The sequence below is a fragment of the Ictidomys tridecemlineatus genome, chromosome 3 (assembly GCF_052094955.1).
Source record: "Ictidomys tridecemlineatus isolate mIctTri1 chromosome 3, mIctTri1.hap1, whole genome shotgun sequence".
Taxonomy (NCBI): domain Eukaryota; kingdom Metazoa; phylum Chordata; class Mammalia; order Rodentia; family Sciuridae; genus Ictidomys; species Ictidomys tridecemlineatus.
This window is the reverse complement of record NC_135479.1, coordinates 130114542-130138625: the sequence shown is the minus strand read 5'-3', so window position 1 is coordinate 130138625 and position 24084 is coordinate 130114542. Positions and strand designations below refer to the sequence as shown.

Sequence of the window (24084 nt, the reverse complement as noted above, 5' to 3'; positions counted from 1 at the left end):
ATCTGATTATATAAACCAATATGTAAACAAAAAGGTATGTGAAAGATAATTAGGTCAGTTTTTAGCCCAAAATGTCAAAGGCAACACAGAATGAAGTAAGGGTGAAGTAATCAGGAATTTGTGTGGTATGCAGATTATGGGAATCTGTGGTTGGTAATAAAAATAAGGTAAAGTTTCTAATTTAGATATGTGAATATGAGACATAATGCCAGCAAATACATATGTTTTATCCTTTTTAAATACTCTAGATATGTGATGTAATTCATACAAATTTGAGTTGCTAAAAATTGTATGAATAATTGAATTTTGCTTCAATTTCAAATGTTATTTGATTCAACTCAACTAGTAATATATGGTAGCAATTGCCTTACGAATATACCATATTCATGTTTATTGACTCATTAGGTAAACACTTTAATTGTTAGAAATCTCAGGTAGAATGTGTCTAGCTCATAATATTCTTAGAGTTAAATTTACTTGTTTAACATGTGTATCACCATTATTCCACTCCTATGAATTTATTAGGAGCAGGTTATCTGTGTTATCTCTATTTCTAGCACCCAGTACAACGTCTAGCACTCAGGAGGTGATTAGTAAATGCACAGTGAACTGAACTGATAAAGTTCTTAATTTTGTACAACTGAACTCTCCCCAATATCCTCTTTTATAAAAGCTCAACAGTTCCATTTGGATGTTTCAGTACTATACTACACTTTCGTTTCTGGTGGACATTTATGTGAAAGTCAATTTTCAAGTCTGTTTCAAAAAGATTAGGTTCAGGGCCACTGATAGGCACAAGAGATTAAGACTATACAAAATGACTCCCCTTGCCTCACCCTCAAAAAAACAAAACAAAAAATCCTGTAAAAGCTGGACATAATAAAAGAAACTACCCAAAGTTATTAAACAGTGAATAGAAGCATAAAATCTGGCAGGGGGTTCAGATTCACTTGGGGGAAAGACAGGCAGCCATACTTTTATCTCCTATGTGTCCTTTCCCTGTGTTACAGTGTAATGTGACTCGAATACATGAGACAGACAGACAGCACATGGAAAAAACCCTGATCTTTCTGGCCTAGGGGAAAAGTGAAACCAAGAAATCAGGAATGGGCTGGAGTTGTAGCTCAGTGGTAGAGCACTTGCCTAGCATGTGTGAGACACTGGGTTCAATTCTCAGCACCAAATATAAACAAATTAAATAAAGGTCCATTGACAACTAGAAAAAATATGTTTTTTAAAAAGTCTTTTAAAAAAGAAAGAAAGAAAGAAAGAAACCAGGAATGGAAAAGACAGACAGAAAGGAGGGAAAAAGGAGGGAAGGAAAGGTTGCACATAGATATGAGTGGTAGGAACATGAAGTTAAATGGATAATTCTACAAACTGGGCCTATTGCTGTCCCTTCTCATGTTTTCTTTTAAAAGCAATTTACCCAAGACCATTCTGGTCCTGCTCTGGCTTAAGTCAACAGGATATGTTACATCGCTCCACAAGTGACCCATTATATGCAGATCTATTCTCCAGGCTGAGGAACTTAAGATTCCTTCCTTCCAATAAGAAGGACATGAGTCACCCTGAAGAAGAAACTTCTGTGACCTTTATACCAACCAGAGTTCAAGACCCAGAAAAACAGGATAATTAGAAACAAAGCCCACTGACTATAAAAATCTGAAAAAACAAATTCAAATTAGAACCAGTCAGTATAGGGCGAAGTGACCAAGAGCTGCCTTCAGATCTCCAGCATGTCATTTTAATCTCATATATACTAGTAAAATCTTTTCCACCCACCATGGGTTTCTCTTGGGTGCCGATGAACAAAATCAAGTGCATTAAGAACTTCAAAATATGCTACCTACTGTTAGTCAAAGGTTGAGAGGTGGTACCTGGACAAAACTCTCTAGAAACTTCCCTGAGACCTCCTCTAAAACCAGGGAACAAATGGGTACCACTGCTCTCTCCTCTTTGAAACAACTCACATTCTCCTTTGAGGGTGTCTTTCCCTTCTCTAATAAATCTTGCTATATTTCTACTATATTTTGTGTTATCCCTGAACAAATACAATTCTGAGATAAATAAAAGATTAGAACTAATAGAAAAGAAAGGAAAAAAAAGAAACTATAATTATCCTCAATGAAGTAAAATAGAACATGTTTCAATGCATGAAAATTTCAACAGATAAATGAAGATAAATCTAGCAGAACCTATAAAAAATAACTAAATAGAAATTACAGATTCAAAAGCACAATTGTTGAAAACAAAAATTCACTGAATGGAATTAACAGCTAAATTGACATGAAAGAGGAAAGAGCAAGTGAACCTGGGGGTAGGGCAATAGAAATCATCCATGGTGGAGAAAATAGAGTGGGAAAAAGCACAAACAAAACAAAAATTAGGATCTGGGGATACAGCTCAGTGGTAGGGCACTTACTTAGCATGTGTGAGGCTCTGGGTCTATCCCCAGCACCACAAACAAAATAAAAATCTAGCAGGACACACTCTGAAATGGTGGAATGCACTCCTCCAAAATCCTGTTCTTCCATGAAAGTAAATTCTTAAAATCAACTTTTTTAGAACTCTTGAAAAAGTAAAGAGTTGCTATAATCTGAGGAATATTTATTCAAGAAAAATGCCTAAATCTCAGAAATAACTATGAGTGGGCTTTATAGTGTCTAACTTTACCTACCACCGTGCTATTTTTCCCAGCTTCACTGTAGATTTAAAACCAATAACCTCACAACTTCCACAGCTGTGAAAACCAGCAACTAAGAAGCCACCTGAAGGGGAAAAAATGGGGTTAGAACTCTCAACTGCCCTGTCTCAGAGAGTTGGCTAGCTCTAATCTCAGGAAAATTACCTGAGAAAATTAGGGGAAAAATAAAATAATGGAGAATAACAGAATCCACATGCCTCTTCTTGTCCTGACTCAGAATTCATTCTGTAGTAACAGCACTATCCCTGACATTTCTGAAAACAATCAGTGCTCTCCAAAAAACACACAAGGATAAACAGAAGAAGGGTCTCCAGAGGTGTCTGAAAATCTCTATGTGCAGGACTGTATAGGTGCCCAGGGAAGATCAGAATCTATAAGCTGTGGCTGACTCTGAGGCTCTGCCTAAGTCAGAAGTGAAGGCTAAGGAGAAAATTGTAAACTGCCTGCCAAAGGACTAAAAATTCCAAAATAAAATTAAACAAGAATTGGGTCCCTGGTTTCCAGTCTTACCATGTGATCCTTCTTACTTGTGTTACTGTAAGGATATCTAACGTAAGGCCCTCACAAGAGCCCAGCAAAAGCTGATACCATGCTCTCTAACCTCCAGAACTGAGGACTCCGAGAGAATAATGAAAACCACCAGACCAAACATGGGTGAAAAAACTCAGACAGGGCTGGGGATGTGGCTCAAATGGTAGCGCGCTTGCCTGGCATACATGCGGCCCAGGTTCGATCCTCAGCACCACATACAAAGATGTTGTGTCCGCCGAAAAACTAAAAAATAAATATTGAAAAATTCTCTCTCTCTCTCTTAAAAAACAAAACAAAACAAAACAAAAAACAAACAAACAAAAACCTCCTACATAAAACAGGTTGCACTGACTCCTATCATGGCTCTGACTGACTTCTGCATTCCTGTAGAGAAAACAACACTGGGGACTGTGGAAGGGTGCTGCAGACAATATAAAGAATGGCGAATATTTATAGAACTGATTGACACAGCAGAAATAATCAGAAAGGCAACATCTTAGTCCTTGTTCAACTTGGACAAGTTGGGAAGAGGGAAGAGAACCTAGGATGGAATTGCCATTGTTATGCTATACTTGTGCATTTTATTAGGGATATGAAATCATCAACCCTGTTCATCACCCATTACCCACCAGTTTATTAACTAGAGAAAAGTTACAACAGGTGAGGAATTGCCATGTGAGATTTTTGGTCATTGAGGATGAAAGCAAACAGAAACAAGCCCTGATTTTTGTCACTTTTAAAAATCAATCAGCAGGGCTGGGGATGTGGCTCAAGCGGTAGCACGCTCGCCTGGCATGCCTGTTGCCCAGGTTCCATCCTTAGCACCACATGCAAACAAAGATGTTGTGCCCACCAAAAACTAAAAAATAAATATTAAAATTCTCTCTCTCTCTTTCTCTCTCTCTCTCTCTAAAAAAAAATCAATCAGCAAACTACAATGAAAAGTTATAGACTAAATGTGTAAACTAGAAGACATTCCTGGAGAAATTTTAAAGCAGCTCACAAGTCAAAAGGTGGAAGTATGAAATACTTCAAATATGAAAAGGAAAAGGCTATTTTGCAAAGTTGTGGATGACAAACAATGCAAAAGACCTGCAAAACTGGATAGGCAAGTTTGAAATGAAAGAAATACATACTTCTCTTCTTGATAACAATGAAGATTACATTTTTAACAAAAAATGGAAAATTAAAACTACCAACTGCACAAAATATTTCTCTAGTAATAGACTGTGTGACATGTGAGCATAAAATTACGACCATGCCATATTTCTAATGAAAACAAAACAGTCTCTAATAAAGAAAGTCTTTTTCAGGTCCTGCCTTCCTGACTTTCTGAAGTATAGATGCTTTTAAATATTGATTTCTACTATATAATCACAAAATTTCAAGGACAATAAGTTTCACATAAAATAGAAAACTTCTAAGTAAAGCCTAAAGTGGTAGAATGCAATTAATGAATTTTTGGAAGGTGTTCTAAATATTTAATTCACATTTTTGTTTCAGTTTATATATGTGGCAACTGAGTGAATCTGGAAGGAACATCTATCTTTTCATTTGAACTAAAATTATGAAGACTTCTGTTTCCATTTTGCATCAGTTTCTTCTGCTCTGGGATACCTTGGATTCCAGGAACAATAAGTCTGATTAATAAACATCTTGTGATAAAACTAGCACCAGGAAACAGCAACTTTTTTCTGTTTGTTGGTAATTTTGGAGAAGGATAGGGTATTGGGGATTGAGCCCAGGAACACTTTACCACTGAGCTACATCTCTAGTTCTTTTCATTTTGTATTTTAAGACAGCATCTCACTAAGGTGCTAAGGGCCTTGCTAAGTTACTGAGTCTGGCCTCAAGCTTGCTATCTTCCTGTCTCAGATTCCTAAGTCACTGGAGTTACAGGTGTGCACCACAGCAACAGCAACTTTCTTATGCACAAGGCCCTGCCCAACCAGTCCTGGGATAATGATCAATCAGACCACACAGTGTGATCAAGACTGCTTGACTATGCACATTTCTGGTCTACTTTTTCTATGTAATCTGGAAACTCATGTTAATACCACCAAAGACAGGATTGGAAATGGTATTCTCCTTAATCTTCCCGGTATAGCTATATTGATTCAAGTTCCTTTCCTGCTTTTCATCATTACTTTTCTCTTTGAAAAACACACACCCACACACACTTATTAGTTATAGACAGACACAATATCATCTTTTTTTAATTTATTTTGATGTGATGCTAAGGATAGAACCTAGTGCCCCACACATACCAGGCAAGCACTCTACTACTGAGCTCACTCAGCCCTCTCTTTACTCCAGCCCTCTCTTTGGTTTTTAAAGCAAGTAGCCAGACCTGATTTGTTGGTATCTTCAAGAGATGGGTCTTAGGCCTAGGACTATGGTAGAAATGCCACCAATTTATTCACCATGAACATAAGAAATGTTTTATAATAGAATTATCAAAGCTTTTGAAAACTAGAGCACAAAAGAAAGATTGTATAAAATTCCAGAAGTATCATAGTTTTTAAGCAGGTTACAGATTGTTGGATGAAACTGTCATTAATTCAAGTAATAAATATTTTGTGTATACTTGCTATAAAAAAATAAGCAAGAATTGACAGAACTGAAGTGAGAAACAGACAATTCAGCTGGGCACAGTGGTGAATGCCTATAATCCTAGCTATTCGGTTAGATGAGGCAGAATAATTCCAAGTTCAAGGCCAGTGTGGGCAACTTATCAAGACTGTGTCTCAAAAGAAAGAAAAGAACTGGGGATATAGTTTAGTGGTAGAGCACTTGCCTAGTATGTGCAAGGCCCTAGGAACACACAAGGAAGAGACAATTGAACAACTGAAGACTTCAATACCATACCTTCAATATGGATAAAAGAAGTAGTGGAAGATAAATAGGAAATAGAAGATTTGAACAAACTATAAGCCTGAAGCCACTCAGTAGATTAACTTGCTCCTACTGCTAACCAGTCTGATAATTGAAGCCAGTGAAGAGGAAAACTTGTTTCTAGCACTAGCAAGTCATTTTTCATAGTTTGTTTTGTGTCACTCTCCTATGTCTCACTCCTCAAATAATTAACCAGTAAAGTCAGCTTTACCTGTCAAGAAAAATAAAGGGAAAAAAATCAAAGAATAACTCCAGTCACATGACCTACTAATCAGTTCTTTCTTTATATATATATTTTTTAGGAACCAGGAATGCCTGAATACCTGGTAACCCATGAACAACAGCAAAGCACATCAAGGGAACTGACTACTCCAAGAATTAATGACCACTCCAGTGCCCACAAGGCTATAACTAAATTTAGACTATCCAGACTTATCCATATAAGCTTTTATGTTAGTGATCTCTGACTAGACAGAATTTGGGTGACAGCTCTCCATCTTCCATCAGCTGGCTTACTGCCCATAAAGTTCTTTCTTCTCCTGTCACTCAGTCCCTCAAATTATTGGCTTCATCAAGTAGCAGTGGAACTGGACTTTTGATAGTTCCAAGCCTCCCAGACAGCTACCGAATGTTCCACTAAACAACAAAACACATTCAATACATTATTCTCAACTGTACATGAAACATTCTCCAGAAAAGACTACCTGTGAAAGCAAAAAATAAAAAAAAAAGAAGTCACAGAAAGTATATCCTCTGACTACAGAACAAAAATAGAAGTCAATATCAGAAGGAAATTGAGAAATTCACAAATAGGTAGAAAATAACACACTTCTAAACATCCACTATCACAAGGGATATCTGAAGTACAAAGGATTACATGGAAAATTTTAAGTATGAGTAATTACATAGTTTCGTCTATGGTTTGATTAGGGTGGTGATTATATGATTATAATGATTAGCAAAATTCCCACTGTACACATATAATTGGTGAATTGAATTTTATAACATTTAAATAATACCTTAAAATACAAAAGAAAGAAAAATTAAGGCTTAGAAAAGTAATACCTGTTAGTGTTTTTCCTGCATTCAGAGGAGGAGCAATGACTCTGAAAAGCTTCTGCATTAAAATTAACAAAAAAACAACATCATTTCAAAGGACAACATTTTTTAAAGATAATCAAGAATCTTATTTTATCAATTTCCTTTCTCTGATGGAATTCGATTAAATATAAAAACTTAATGTGTACATGAACTATTTAGAAATAGCACAATGGAAAATCATTGTGATATTAAACATTTAATACCAGTTACATGAAGGTCTTTGCTGAGATTATAATTTTTGACATAAGACTTAGGTTCTTACAGAGGCTTTCTTCTTTTAAGAAAATAAGCAAATGAAGAGATTAATATCTCACCAAAGTGATGATGAAGATTACTTTAAGCTAAAAACATCTAAACATCCATAGCATAGAAAAAACTATCTTAATTTAAGCAGGGCCTCCCCAAAATATAGTCTCATGAAACCCCTAGAAGGAGTGTCTTATTTGGGAGAAGACTGACCTTTCCCAAGGAGATGCAAATTCAGTTTCTATTAGCATCAAAAAGCCTAGAACTTTCCATAACTTCCCATTGAAGTCCCAACTCCACTGTCTCCCCCATTTTTGTTAAGCTGGTATACAAAATTTCACCTCTGGCTACTCAGCAGAGCTACTTATTAGTGAGTGCTCCCATGGATAAGCCTTGTCTTTTCTCCTGTAAATATGTATATTGTCAGATAAATTCATATCCTCCTCAACACCCCCTTTGTTGCCTCCCATCATTGAGACCTAAGTTGATAGAGGAAACATTTGTCCTCTTAACACAAGGCACTACTTTTCCTTCAGAAGCAGCCAAAACTGAACAAAGGAAAGACTTCAGAGGCTACAGTAGTCACTTCAAACAGGATGACAATGTCTTTCATTTAGAAAATCTAAAAAATTTCAAAAGACAGGATATCTTCTCTTAATGCAGACCTCCCCAAGTGCTAAAAGAGCTAAACTTTAAATACTGAAAAGTGATTTCCTTATAGACAGAGAATTATAAAAGAAGAACCACCTAACCTCCCATGGTTAAAATCTCTAAAATGACTGTTTATAACAAATACCAAGCTCCTGCTGAAAGCCATTAAACTTAGAAACTACTCTGAACACAAAAAAGGCAACCTCAATAGCCTGGTGTTCCATTTGAGATGTATAGGTATAAATGCAAATCAGACTGTGAGGAATAAAACAATCCATACAAAAGAAAAATTTCAAAAGCAACATAAAAGTCAGCAATCATTTTTGTAAATGTAGAATGTATCAAATTTGGATCTGCTTTGAGGGATTACTTTGAGATACACTAGAAACTGAATTAATTCTTCCCAACTGGGGACTAGTGTTGGCACAGAGAACATTTCTGTACATAGGATAGCACTGGACCTCACTGAGGAGGTAGCTAAGTCTTTCTCAGGGCCTTTCTCAGTAATGAACCTCGATGATTTAGCAGCTGAGAGGTATTAAGAGAAAGAATCCTTTCTTAACATATACACAAGCAGGGTCAAAACCTGAAGAGTAGGGATGAAGCACTCAAGAGATGAGAGGTACAACTAAATTTGAAGAGTTATGAATTAAAGGAATAAACACACTACCAAGCTATTATGCTCAAAGAAGGCTGAAATTCCATAAAACAACTGCAGACTTAGTAATACTGAGAACAGTTTTTGGATGGTATTAAATTTGCCAAATAAAATTGACTAGATGTTTTCAGTGGATTCCTGACTCTGTTGAGGTGCATTAGTCACTATAATAAAGCAGTGGGTTGGGGGTATACCACATATATCTGCAGCGCCATTATCCAATCTGTCCTTAATGTAAGGCAATGACAAGATGGATAAAATAAAAGCATAAATGCTTTTTTAACTCTCTTGGAAAGGAGAATAAAAAATTACCACAAATGTTATAAAATTTCAAATTTGGAAAAACAATACATTAGTAATTAACAAATAATGACATCCTACCATTCTCAGGACTTCCCTCAGCAGAATGCATATGCAAAACAGCAGTAAGTAACAACACATTTATTATTTACAATAATTATATAAAACAAATTTCTTAAACCTTTTAGAAAAGTTGCTACAGTTGAAAAATTCCTTGGAGGAAAAAAGCTTACAGTCTAACAAGTAAGCATTACTTTTAATTTTTTCAACTGTTCCCTGGGATATAAATTTCTATTTACATGGATAGGCAAGAAAACAATGGCAGAAGACATGAAATTAAAGACTGCTGGGCTGAGGTGTAGCTCAGTGGCAGAGCAAATGCTTATCATGCATGAGCCCCTGGGTTCAAGCCTCAGCACCAAAAATTAATTAATTAATAATTTAAATAAAAACTACTTAAAAGACCCAAGTTAAAACAGATGCAAGTCTAATAAATCAAGAGGAAATTTTAAGATAATCAGATGTTCAAAGCAAAATAAGAACAGGGAAAAAATTAGTAGACAATATTAAATGTATGTCTTAAGTTACAAAATATCTTACCTCCATTGGACTAATAAACTCATTCATGCCTCTGTTATAGACATAGATCATTGCATCATATAGACGATTTTCCCAGCACATGAGAACTACCTATAAAAAAGGAAAAGTCTCTTGATCTATATAATTTAGTAAGTTTCACCAATTAAATCACTTAAAGCTTTAAGAATGGAAAATATCTTGAGTTTTCTTCCTTATTTGTTCTTCTTTCTTCTCTGGTAAAAACTGAAATTGAAGCAACTCAAACATAATGCCTGAGTAACAGATATTGTAGGTTCAATATTATTTTAATAGTATAATAACTACTTTTAAACGTTGTCCAATGTCTAATTTTATTTCCTCTCTATCCTTTCCATTATTCATTTTGCTTTTTCTCAATAGTTCTACCAAACACTTATATTTGGGTCCTCTTAGGCACTGAGGATAAAATGACAGACAAATCCAGATCTATTCCCTACCTTTATAGAGCTTACATTTATCCTAGATACCCAATTAAAAAAAAAAGGAGTACAAAATAGTATGAATTTTGATGTAGAGAAGATATTCAAGTATATAAAAAAATTAATGACCTACAAATATGAAAAACATTATAAAGGAACCTAACTTGATTTAGAGTATTCAAAAAGTCATCCCTGAGACAGGTGCAGTGGCATGCACCTGTAATTCCAGCAGCTTGGGAGGCTGAGGCAGAAGGATCGAGAGTTCAAAGCCAGTCTCAGCAATTTAGCAAGGCCCTTAGCAACTCAGTGAGACCCTGTCTCTAAATAAAATATTTTAAAAGGGTTGGGGATGTGGCTCAATGGTTAAGCACCCTGGGGTTCAATCTCTGGTACCAAAAAACGAAAAAGCTGAGAGTACATGCAACATTTAAGCTAGTACCTAAAGGATGCATGCATGGGGACAAAAAGCAGAAAAGGAAATGAGGGATTCTGCAGGCAGAAGACAATCAGGATGAAAGAACTATAGTGAAAAGGAGCTTGAAGTATTTAAGGATGGAGAGAAATCACCTTGATAAAACACACACAAAAAAGGAACAGATATGACTTGAACTACAGGTTATTCTATACTCTGTTCCTATGAGAATTATATAATACCACTGAGTGACAAGAGGACTGAAATAGAAGATCAGAGGTTGGAGAATGATAGACACTAGCCAGAGGGTTAAATAGAAAAATGGAAGGGAGGTGTCCTGGGAGAGTGTCTCTAGAAAATGGAATGTTCTGGGACTCTTCTCTTCTTTCTCTATCCTCTCTTTAGCCAGTGCCATGCTCATACATCTCTTTACTGATAACTAACGCACTTGTAACCTCAGCCTTAACCTTCTCTCTGACCCATCCAACCACTTCCTTAATATCTTCACCTGAATGTTCAGCAGCTATTTCAAAATAAAATGGCAAAGCAAGACTCCTTATTTTGTCTCTCAGACTAAGACTTTCTCCAGTCTTCCAATCTTCTTAAAGGAATCACTATCCATCCTATTTCTCAAGCTATTAAACAAAACAAAAACTTGGACATTGCCTTTAAATTCTCTCATTCCTACACTGACATCTAATTCATCAGCAAATCAATTATACCTCCCAAACAGCAAAAATCAGGCTGACTCTCTCCATCTCACTGCTACCATCTCTGGAACCAGGGTGATCTTTCTTAAAAAATTGTAAGCGGGATGCAGTAGTTCATGCCTGTAATCCCAGTGGCTAGGGAGGTTGAGGCAGGAGGATCATGGCAAGAGGATTGCAAGTTTAAAGCCAGGCTCAGCAACCTAAGTAACTCAGTAAGACCCTGTCTCTAAATAAAATACAAAAAAAAAAAAAAAAAAGGCTGAAGATGTGGCTCAGTGGTTAAGTGCCCCTGGGTTCAATCCCCGGTACCAAAAAAAATTCTAATGATTTTATTAAGAACCCAGAATAAAATGGGAAAATGTGTACCTCGCCCTGCAGAGTCTATTTCTCTTTTCCATTATGTTCCAGATCTGCTTGCCCTTTTACTATTACTTGAAAATTCAAGGCAGAATCTTCTTTTAAAAAAAAAAAAACATTAGCTTCACCTATAATAGTCTTCTATTCAAAGATCTTTGCATTACTGATCCTTCTTGTCATTCAGATTCTAAGACTCAATGTCACCTCCTCAGAAAGATTTTCTATAATTAGCCAATCTAAAGGAGCGTCTCATTCTCTACTATAGCACACTATTTATGCTAATTTACCTCTCATACCATTCTCTGCATTTCAAAATTTAACTCTGACCTTATATACTAGCTATCTAAAAAGTGGCATCATATGGGCTGGGGTTGTAGCTCAGCAGTACAGTGCTCTCCTAGCATGCATGAGGCACTGGGTTTGATCCTCAGCACCACATAAAAATAAAATAAAGATATTGTGTCTACCTAAAAATATATATATATATTTTTTAAATGGCATCATTCTCTTAGGTAAAAATATTCTATTGTTTATGTGAAAGGACCCTTAGTTGAACTAACAAACTGGGATCAATCAAGAAGCATTTATTGAGCAATGTCAACTCTATACCAAGAGCTCTGGAGAATGTTAAAGAAATATAAGGCATAATCTCCGGTTTGCAAGCATTATATTATCCAGCTTACATACAGTCCTAAGCTTATATAGAGTCCTAACAACTATACTGAAAAATACAAGTTTATAAGACAACTTGCCAGAAGTACTCAATTGGGCTTTTAGAGAGGCAGAGAAAGGCCTTACCAGTCAGGTAAATAAACTCAATAAAGGAATAATATTTATTCTGTTAAGTTAATATGCTGTCTGTAAACTCACCTGCTGAATATCTAGGCTGGTGATATCCATATGTACAATGAGGGATTCCACATTTTCCATTAATTTTTTATCTTGGAAATGAACAATCAAGTCTTTCATAACCTGGGGTGTGATCCCCACCAATTTATCACTCAAAATATATGGTTCAAGGCACTCCAGAAACACTCCTTTGGCCACTGAATTCTCACTTAATTTGTCATACATCTGGCTAAATAAAAGATCCCTATAACAGAAAGGGAAAAATAATTTTAGAAACATTCCAAATACCCATTAAATTTAGTCTGCTTAGTATATATCATCCCCCCACATTTCAAGAACTTAATAAAAACAGTAACAATATCTGTGTAGTTTTATATTGTAAAAAGTCTTTATCTCAATATGTATCTATATGTAGATATATATACAGATACAGATATTAATCTTCCCAATACTTCTTTTTATAAATAAGAGAAACTGAATAACTGGTTGCTGAAAGGCACATAGTGAACAATCAGAACTGGAAACCAGACTTCTGGCCTAAATTCTTTGTTCAGTCTATTATGGTACACTGTTTCTTACAGGCAGAAGTAAAGGGTGTAGGTAAGAGAGCAGCCATGATGGAGTAGGGGAAAAAAGGACTATTTATAATTTAACTTTTCTATTATCTAAATATTATAGGTGACCTTCAGAACCAATAAACTTCTTTAGCTCCAAACTTTTCTTCCCAAAGGGATTGGGCAATGATTATTAATGAGAGAAGAAGAAAAATGTTTAATGTTTAAAACACATACCTAGAAACAATTTTATTGCAGAAAAAAATTTAATTACTCTCAGTGCCACCAACTTCAACACTATGTGTGACTCATCTCATATTTCTTCTGTAAGCAGTCCATAATTTAAGATATACTTAGCATAAACAGTTTGAATTCTGTTTTCATGACATATGATATAATAAGTATTATTCTAAATAGCTATTTACTCTTCTGGGGGTGGGGTTTGTAGAAGTCTGCAATTTTAAATATATTTCATTTATTTAATTGTTTGTTTAGTGATGGGGGTCTCACTATGTTGCTCAGGCTAGACTCAAACTCCTAGGCTCAAGTGAACCTCCCATCTCAGCCTCCTGAATAGCTGGGACTATAGGGGTGAGGCACTATACCTGGTTTATTTTTTTTTTTTTTTAAAGAGAACATAATGTATGTTTATGGGAAACAGTGTGATATTTCAATACTTGTATACAATGTATAATGATCAGATCATGGTAATTGGCATATCCTTTACCTCCAACATTTATCATTGCTTTGTGTTGGGAACATTCAAAATCCTATCAGCGATTTTGAAATATACAGTTAATTGTTGTTAACCATAGTTGTCCTACTGTGCTCCCAAACATTAGAAGTTATTCCTTGTATTCAACTGCATTTCTGTACCCTTTAATCCTCCTTTCTCCATCCCCTGTTACCCTCTATCCTTGCCAGCCTCTGGTAACCATTATCCTACTCTTTATTTCTAAGAGCTCAACTTTTTAGCCTCTAGACATGAGAACATGCAGTATGTATCTTTCTTCAACTTGTATCATTTAACATAATGTCCTCCAGGTACATCTATGTTGCCATAAATGGCAGGACCTCACTCTTTTAAGTCTGAAGAGTAATTCCACTGTGTATATCTACCGTATTTCCTATATCCATTCAGAGTTGATGGATCTTTCAGTTGATTCCATATCTTGCTATTGTAAATTGTTCTGTAATACACAAGGGAGTACTGGTATTTCTTCAACACTTTGAATGTCTATTCAGTAGTGGCATTGCCGAATCATATGGGAGCTCTACTTCTAGTTTCTTGAGGAATCTCTATACTGTTTTCCATTTTGACTAGACCAACAGTGTATAAGAGTTTCCCTTTCTCAGTAGCTACTTACTCTGTAAAATTACCATTTGTTTAACAATGCTTCAACATCAGAATTTGCTTAACTATTCTTATAATGTTGGATATGTCACTATATTTGCTTTTTCAGGTGATGTCACGATAAACATCTACATATATGTCCTTTTCCACATTGGGGGCACAATTACTTAGTCATTCAACTTTTAGAAATTTAATTTAAGTGAAAAGATATGAGAAGTAGGGGTTGTAGGTGAGTAATAGAGTGCTGGCCTAGCATGTGAGAGGCCCTGGGTTTGATCCCTAGCAAAAGGAAGAAAAACAAAAAGAAAGAAAGAAAGGATAAACTTGAAATGTGTGACTAAATGTGCACTTGAAATGTGTGATTAAATAATCTTCAAAAAGTATCACAGTATCAATTAACAGTGCCACCAGCAATATATTATCATATGAGTTTCATGAGACAACTGGTTTTTCCTCTTAATAATTTAACAAGTACAAATTAAACAACATCATTGTTTTTAATTTTTTATAAATGGCAAAATTGAACAATTTCTGTTTTAATTCACAAACTTTATTGTCTTGTATCATTCACTTATTCATTCCATTTTTAAAATATAAAAACTATGCTAATTTTATTTACCTGTTAGGATCATTAATTTTGTTGATATGTATAATGTGTGTGTGTGTGTGTGTGTGTGTGTGTGTGTGTGTGTGTATCTTGTCAACTGTTCAACTGTTGGAAAATGGTGGATGATTTGTTTATCCACTTGTCTATTCATGACAAGTTCCAATAAAAGATCAAGGAAGCTCTTGATCTTTTAGGGACTGGGGCTGGGGGTTTAGCTTGGTAGCAGAGTGTAGCTTGGCACACTCAAGGTCCCAAGTTCAGTGCTCTGGACATCAAAAGAAAAAAACAAAACAAACAAAAGGAATGGGATGGGGTTTTGCCTCATCTGAAGTCCTAGAAGTGGATAGGTGGCAGACTGTCTGGCTTCAACTATACTAGAATCACATGTCACCTTCCAAGGAATAGCATTCACAATATCCTGGGGGAAAATCCATATCCATTTATTTTTTCTCAAATACACAAATATAACTTTTCCATCATTTTTCCCCTTTGCTTCACATTTATCAGAATATTTTTCATGTTAGTTTCATTTTAATCAATAAGTCATCACACTTTGTGATTACTGATTACTAGCCAGGCAAAAGAAACTAAGATTAATCAAGTTTTACTATAAAAAAATAACAAAATTATGAATTCACAGAAAATGTCATGTTTCACAGACCTTGTACTATATAATGTACTTTTAAAAAACAACATGCTAAGGAAGATAATTATATATTTTAGTTCAATACAAAAAGCCTTGACAAGGAGAATAAAAGATAGCTAAAATTTAAGTAAAAAGAGCATAAAAGTTGACAGACAAGGTGCTCCTGTGACAAAGAGTAGCATGCAATTTGATAAGATTAATGGAAGACCACACATTTTGTTTTTAACTAATCAAAACTATAAAAAGGCAGCAAAAAAAGTAAAACTCAGCAACTCCTACCTGCATCTCTACCTCAAAATAAAAAAACAACAGAATTCTAAGGCATAGTTTCATCTTTCTGGGAGAATATTTATTAGGGCATCAGGAGAGGGAGGAAAGAGATAAGCACGCGCGCACACACACACACACACACACACAACAGTCTTTAGCTCTCATGTTTCTTTCTATATTTAGGTATTCTCCAGGGTGCAAACTTTGTATCCTAGAAGAGCTGGCTGGATTCAACCCTGCTACTTACCATTTCAAGCTGAGCTTCCTATAACAACTATCACAGAAAAATCCACCATGAATAAGAGAGAGCCATCAAAGAGATTTTTCTAATACTCATACTAAAGAGATTTTTGAAGTTTATCATTTTTACATGAAATAGAGAAAAATGGCTAAATTCACTTCATACATTATCAATTGAATAATTTTATTAATATGAACTGCTTTGATTATGAGATAATTACAAATTCTGAGACAGAGAGCCTGGGTATCATCAATCAAAAGTACCTGCCAATTATACTAAATATGTAACCAGAACCAAATAAATTAATTTCCATTAAATATAAGTGAGATTTAATAAATTCAAAGTTGATTTGGTGTTTTCTTGTGTACTTTTACTGTGTAAAAGCAAAATTCAAGTGAACTTTAAGAAGTTGTGTTCAAAATGTTGTAAAGATTTTTTAAAAAAAAACACGAATTAACTTGATGTGGAAACTACTCAATTATATACTTTAAAAGGGTAAATTTTATGGTATGTGAATTATACCTCAACAAAGCTATTATAAAATTAAAGATATGGTACCTTTCTCCCCTATTTTTTAATAATTAAAATTTAAACATGCAGTTATCAAGAAAATGGTCACCCAAAACATCTAGTTCCTCAAACATGCTTCATGATTAAGATATTTCTGTTTCTCAAACACTAGGCCTGATGTTGAACACCATGACTAACAAACACTCTACATATCAAAAAACCACTGAAGCTTCACTTTGGATTTAACAGAAATACTTTGGGTTCAACTTCCTATATAACTTTAGTCATTTGAATGATGGCTTCTCAACAGCTCTGGAGATTTCCTTAGAGAAATATAGTGGTCAATATCATGTACAGAGAACATTAATCTTTTTTTACTTTATAACTGCTTTATTGATATAATTCACATATAGTAAATGTCTATTTTTAAACAATGTTCAAAATTATGATTATGTTTCACATAAGCTCTGGAGCTATTTCCAAAATAAAACTGCCATTATAGCTACTAGAGAGTTATACAGTATGTATGTTTATAGGCAAAATGACCAATCATTAAGAGTCCTATAAAAAGCCTTGAAACAGTTTGTATTATTTGTCTCAAACTGAAAAAAAAATTAAAATAAAATTGTAGAACAGAGACTGAATTATGAAAATAAAGTACAAATATACAAAAACAGAATTCCTGTCATTTCTGATTTTAAGTAAATCACAAAAACTCTAAAGCCAAATCTTAGTCCATAATGATGTCCACGATACACTGATCAGTATGCCCTATAAGAGAAAAACAAATGTGGTTCCTGCCATAATATGAAGGACTTTATATTATAAAAGAGATATTAAATATATATTAAAAAGAAATATATATGATATATACATTGGTTCAATTAATATTGCTGTGTGTAAGGGTATAGAATTATACTATGAGGTAATAATGGTGATTACAGTGTAATAATGGTGATATTGAGTTAAAATTAATGTCAGAGAGTATATTACAAATATAATTTGGCCCTCATAAGAAATAATATGATTTATGAAAATAAAAAGACAAAATTTGATCCCTAGCAGGAAAGTGGCTTCAGGGAGGGGGGAGTGTGCCTGAGTGCAATGGTACATGTCTGGAATTCCAGCAACTTGGAAGGTTAAGGTACAAGGTCGCAAGTTCAAGGACAGCTTAGGCAACTTAGTGAGACCCTGTCTCAAAATAAAATTCAGGGCTAGTGATGTAGCTCATTAGTAGAAAGCAACCTGGCATTCAACTTCCAGTACCAGAGAGAGAGGGGAGTGGGGGGAGAGAGAAGCTGGGCGCCATGGCACACACCTGTAATCCCAGCAGCTCCAGAGGCTGAAGCAGGAGGATCTAGAATTCAAAGCCAGCCTCAGCCAATAGTGAGGCGCTAAACAATTCAGTGAGACCCTGTCTCTAAATAAAATACAAAATAAGGCTGGGGATGTGGCTCAGTGGTTGTGTGCCCCTGCATTCAATCCCCAGTAACCCCCTCCCCTCAAAAAAGACAGAGAATAAAAAGAATGTATTCTATCAGAAGATATTAATATAAAGGCATCTGTGGGCCAAGACTGAGGATTTGAGTGGTGACTCTACAAGTGGAAGAAGTTATTTAAATTGGATTAGAATTAGAATATGTTTTTTAAGATTGTATTTGCATTATGTACAATCTGAGCATTCCTTAAGGCAATGTTAATGTCACAAATATTTTGCAAACATGGGACTGTAGAAGACTCTAGACATAAGTGTAACAAAATGTCAAAGAAAATGGTATAAAGAGAATATCAGTTTAAGAGGAAAGATACCATAACTGAATGAACTACACATATCTAATAATCCTTTGCTTCAATTAAGCCTAGGGAATTCATCATTTTTAACTTTATTATCTATGCCAATTTTAAGAAAAAATTATAAAATCTCTACCATTAAGAGTGATTACACTGAACTATTTAATTAAACATAAAATTTTAACATCTAATAAAGCTATTAATTATTGCATGTTTGAAAGGGAAAGGAACTAAAAGACAGCCTGGATACAAAAAATTGAGTTATTCCATTCTTTCTCCTAAGCCCATGCCCATATATAGGATCTTAACATTCAGATTTTTTTTTAAAAAGCAGTAAGGTGAAAAGAAAACAAGAGCAAGAAAATGAATCTACAACAAAAGAAGGAACGTCTAACCCACTGCTTAGTTTAAAAGCACCAACTTTCTGATATTGATGGCAATGCTGCCCTATCCCTTCTGACTTTACTAGAACCTAAAAAACAGAAGTAGGAAAAGAAACCAGGAATGAAAGAAAGACAAAGAACACATATGCTGGAACTTTTCTAAGAAGAAAGTCAGATCTAGTATAATCTAATCTTCAGCCTCTGGTAAGAGAATTGAGAGAAGAAAGCCATACTATTTGAACCATCGTTTGGGGGAAAGTGCATGCCCTTGATCAAAGAATGCATGAAGAGAAAGGAAGGGAAGAACTATAAAAAGGTCTAGAAACAGCTGACAAAGGACTCCTGACATCACCTCCCTAAAGGAGGTCAGGAATATACTCTGACTACTGGTCCCTCCCTGCCAAGATCTCAAAAAACAAATACTAAATTTGCTTTTAGTATAGCCCAGACAAAAACATGCTAAGGAGTCCAGGAAAGTTACAGGAAAGAAAAAAGTTGATAATGAGATAACAGATTCTAATCTGGTGAAAATTCAGACAAGATTTTATCTTTTGTGTTATATATTGTGATTTAATGCAAAAATTACTGTACTCCCAGTCAGTCAATAGGTTAAATAAAGCTAGAGAATATTTTCAAATCACATATAAAAGCAATGCTTATCTCCAGAACATCTGCTTTTATTTTTCCTTATATTATCCTTTGTTTTACAACTGTTAGGGCCATTTTGAGTTTATGTCACTATGAGAGTATTCAAGTGCTCCAAGATAATGATCACAAGTGACCCTGCAAACCATAATTCTCTTGTTAATTCAGCCATCAGGCCAACTAAATAGCTACTTTGTGCCAAATTCCACTCTAGGTGAAAATATTCCATGTTTAGGGTAAGATATGCCTTCTTACTCTAAACAGAATTTAGTCTTTGAGGGATTTCATTTCATCACATTTACAATTATCTCAATTTGAAGATCTGAGTTGATTGCAGTACTCATTAGTATTAAGAACACCTCCTAACCTCCATTTTTTTTCATCTGAAAAGGAGAATAACATTATCTTTCTTAATTATAAGGATTGAATGAAATAAAATATGTAAACTGATCCACAAACTTTTAAGGCTGTTCTAAAAAATACAAGATAAATAACAAGACAGTGCATGGAAACACTAGGTTAAGAAAAGACAGAGTGGAGTTAATGTACAATGGTGCTTTGTCTTCTAAGAAGCAATGATTAGCTATCTGATTTACTGTCTATCAGCTAAAAGTAAGCTAGCAAAGGTATTTCAATCCCTAATACCTGAAAGAAACTTTTCCCTTATACTCTTCTAAGGGAGACAACATATAATATAATGTTCTCAATGACATTCCTATCAAATACACATTTTGCTAATTACATTAACACTATAGCTAAAATATTAGAATCTGAACCCCAAGTAAACAAAGTTATAGCTATCCATGACTTAACAAAGGCCTGACATATCAAATAATTGCCCTCTTGATAAATTTCATTTATACTTTCAACAATTTAGGAATCAGGCTACTAGAATACATATAAATTCATGAGTCAAGTCAATATCATACAGGATTTTAGAAGTATCTGTATTAGATTACTGCATTTGTTCTCTATTAGAAGGTGGTACAAACTAGTGGTTGAGACCAAGAATATAGGAGCTTCTGGGTTTGTATCCTACCTTTGGCACTTCTGGAAACATTTCTATAAAATGAGGATTAATAATGCCTACTTCATTGTTACAAAAATTAAATAAGTTGCTACAAAAACTAGATAAATAAATGTCAAGGACTTAAAACAACACTAGACTACTATTATGAGTGTGAAAAACTGAATTAGCATATGTGGATTAATTTAATAGTTACTATTTAAACCAACAAAGCCTAATCAAGAGTTTATTTACACTTGTTTATTTTAAACAAAAAGAACCTTAAAAAAACCAACACTGCAGGCGGGTGTAGTTACACATGCCTATAATCTTGGTTACTTAGGGGATAAGGCAGGAGGATCACAAGTTTAAGGTCAGCCTGGTCAACTTAGAAAGACCCCTGTCTCAAAATAAAACTAAAAAGAACTGGAGATGTAGCTTGGTGGGAGTTATTCCTGGGTTCAGTCCTTAGTTTGTTTAAAAAAACAACAACAAAAAAAAAAAAAACTGCAAAATGAATCTGGCTATTTATTTATTTATTTATTTATTTTTAGTGCTATGAAATCTGTATTTTAATGATGGTTCACAAAGAGTGTATGTATAGCGCTAGGGATATAGCTCAATTGGTAGAGTGCTTGCCTTGAATGCATAAGACCCTGGATTCAATCCCCAGCACCACAAAGAAAAAAAAAGTGTATGAATTAACACAAAAAGAGTGTATACACTACACTGTACATGAATAATATACTTTTTACTTTTAAAATCCCTATGTAGTATTTCTTTTTTTGTTGGTTACATTCTTTGCCTCCATTATCATGATACACAAATTCAGAGATGATACACCCATAAGAATTTGTTTTGGCAAAGTTAATTTCATTAGATGAATGGAAAACTGTTAAAAAATCAAATTTCTGTAAATTCATTTTAAAAATCCCATCTAGTCAAATTTATAGAAGTCACATCAGTGAATTATACATAAACACTATGCTTCCTGGGTTCAAAATAATTGAATGTGACAGCCAGTGCATACTTACTTTCGCTGCAGCAGAAGGCAGTAATCAACTATGACAGGTACCATATCCTGTAGAGGAACCATAAAGAAGATCAGCCCCATGCCCCTGTGCACAGCCCATTAGTAAAATACGAGGTCTGCTTAAGATGCTGTTGGATTATTAGGATAACTCTAGGTCAAGCTTTTGTAAGCAATTTGACACTATGTGTCAAAAGTCTTAAAAATATAGAAACACTTTGACCCAGTAATTCTATTTCTAAAAAATTATTCTAAACACATTTAAGGAAAACAATTATGCACTATGGTGTTTATTGCAAATCTATAACAGAAGGAGCAAAAGGAAAGGAGGGGGGAGTACAGGGAAAGAGAAAATAAAGTGATTTAAATTTCATATACAACATGGGATAATAAGTAAAATTTGCAATTTATAATATTATATGTTTATATAAAGTTTATATTAACATCAAAACAGACACTAGTTAAAATATGTGTTTATCTCATAACTTTGTACAGAAAATTTGCCAAGAAAAAAAAAAACAGAAGAAAATACATCCAATTGTTGGTCTGGTTGGTGGCTCAGGTGATTAAGGTTGCGCATATTTTGTTGCAATCTCCAAACTAGCTATTTTAAGGTTGATTTAACTTCTCAGTTTCATAACATCTTGATTGCTTTAAATCATCATGTATGGACTCATACCAAGTAAATGGCAACCCGTAATTTTGGCCTTTTTCAAAAGTAACAGTTTGAGGGAGAAATAGTAGTTTATTATGACTGGAAACTGTCAAGTAACCAAGCATCAGATTTCAACAGTATTCCTACATTTGCTAATGGCTACAGGGAACTGCTTTCCTTTTAAATATCCTAGAAAACCTAGGTTCTAGGCAGAAAAACAATGCCATCAGATGGAAAAGGCAATGCATGAAAAAAAGAGTATCATATGCTTATATTTGTTGGAGAAAATGGTCAAAACTAAGGAACCCCTCTTATTTGAGAGAGAGAAATCTGAATAAGGACCTGCAATCCTGGAAGGATTCTAGGGGCTTTCCCTAACTCATCCTGCCTCCTTGTCATCAACATTCCTCCTGACTGCATATTATAGGTTTATAATCTTATTCAGATTTTTCAAAAACAGGAGCCAAAATCACAGATCTGAAAAGGGTTAGAGTTACATCAAATCTGAACACTGAATGAGAATATAGTAGGCTAGATTATGGGGAGGGGTAAGGACTCCCCAAGAATGTTGGGGAAAATAATATCCTTTAAAATACACAGCTGAGTCCCCAAGAAAATAAAGACAATAGTCAGGGTCAAAAAAGTGGAAAAGGGACTGAAAAACCAAAGCAATAAGCCTTAAGCAATCACTGAGACGAACCTATAGGCCTATTGGTCACAGAAGAGCTTGAGTTTGAATACCAGAAAGAAGCTGAGGCCTTAGATCCTGCAAAATAGAGAATTAAAGCAGGGGATCTGCCTAAAACCAGAATCTTTTAAAAAGTTGCATTCTTAGTAAAAGGAAATCATAAGAGAGGGGAAAATCCACCTACTAACATAGGAAGATGACAAGGAAGTTTGTCTCAGCTGGACTCAGTGGGGGTTAATCTGTATTCTCCAAGATCTGTAATCAAAATCCTGCCCTCAGGTAGATTTGGATTTGAACTTACACTATTTTCCTTAGTGTGTAACAATCAAGCCAAGAAATTAACATAAAAAATGATCCTGACCAAGGATATTCTTATGGGCACTTGAAAGGAGCATATTTAAAAATTCTCCTGAGACAGTCCCAAAGGCAAAAAAAAAAAAAAGTAACTGATAAGGCACAAATGAAGACACACTCAAAATTAAAAATTTGAAAGCACCTCATGAAATAATGCCATGTCATTATGTCAGCAGAAACTATAAATAGCAGCAACAGACCTCCAAAACTTCAAATAATATAATTACCAGGTAGAAACTATATTTAAAAGTATATTTAGAATTATTAAAGCCATAAAATAGGAAAAAAAAAAAGTACCTGGCCTAGTACTAAGGCCTATAAGTAGCCTACAGGGTTTAATGGAGAATGAAACCATCATATTCACACATTTAGACAGCTCACTATGGTGACTGTATGGTGGGAGGATCTGAAAAAACCAAGACTGAAGATAGAAGCCTATTACAGCAGGTAAAGAAACAAACAGGGAACTAAAACAGTGGGTAGTGACAGCAGGCATAAAGAACAGTGGACAGAAGTAAGAAATATTTATAAGTAAAACCGTTGTTGACAGATTGATTGTGGGATGGAAGACATCAGGAGGAGTCTATAACTCCTAGGTTTCAAGATTGACTGATGGATGGATGAAGATGAGAAAAGAAATAAGGGAGAAGGTATTAGAAGAAATAAGCCAAGTGCAATTTGGGCCATGGTAGATTTGAGAAACATCTTTACCTGGATACTGAATAACAACTCGATACACATGTTGAATGTCCCTTATCTGAAATGTTTAGAACCACAAGCATTTTGAATTTCAGATTTTTTTTAAATTCTGAAATAGCTACACATATACAATGAGATATCTTAGGGATGTGACCAAGGTCTAAACCCAAAATTCATTTATGCTTCAATATATCTTA

The 24084-nt window shown here is 34.7% G+C and overlaps 1 protein-coding gene across 4 annotated transcripts in view; it reads right to left on the bottom strand.

The window, feature by feature from the left end:
* Vps8 (VPS8 subunit of CORVET complex) overlaps positions 1 to 24084 on the bottom strand; it is a 256842-nt gene that overhangs the window by 153373 nt on the left and 79385 nt on the right. For all 4 annotated transcript variants that reach the window (XR_013436694.1, XM_013361064.4, XM_078043811.1 and 1 more), the window contains 4 exons: positions 21496 to 21542; positions 12476 to 12698; positions 9690 to 9779; positions 7199 to 7250 (listed from right to left, as the gene is read on the bottom strand). Coding sequence is in view for 3 of the 4 variants with exons in the window: in XM_013361064.4 (XP_013216518.2) it covers positions 7199 to 7250; positions 9690 to 9779; positions 12476 to 12698; positions 21496 to 21542 (412 nt within the window). In the remaining variant the exon portion in view is untranslated. The remainder of the gene's footprint in view (positions 1 to 7198; positions 7251 to 9689; positions 9780 to 12475; positions 12699 to 21495; positions 21543 to 24084) is intronic.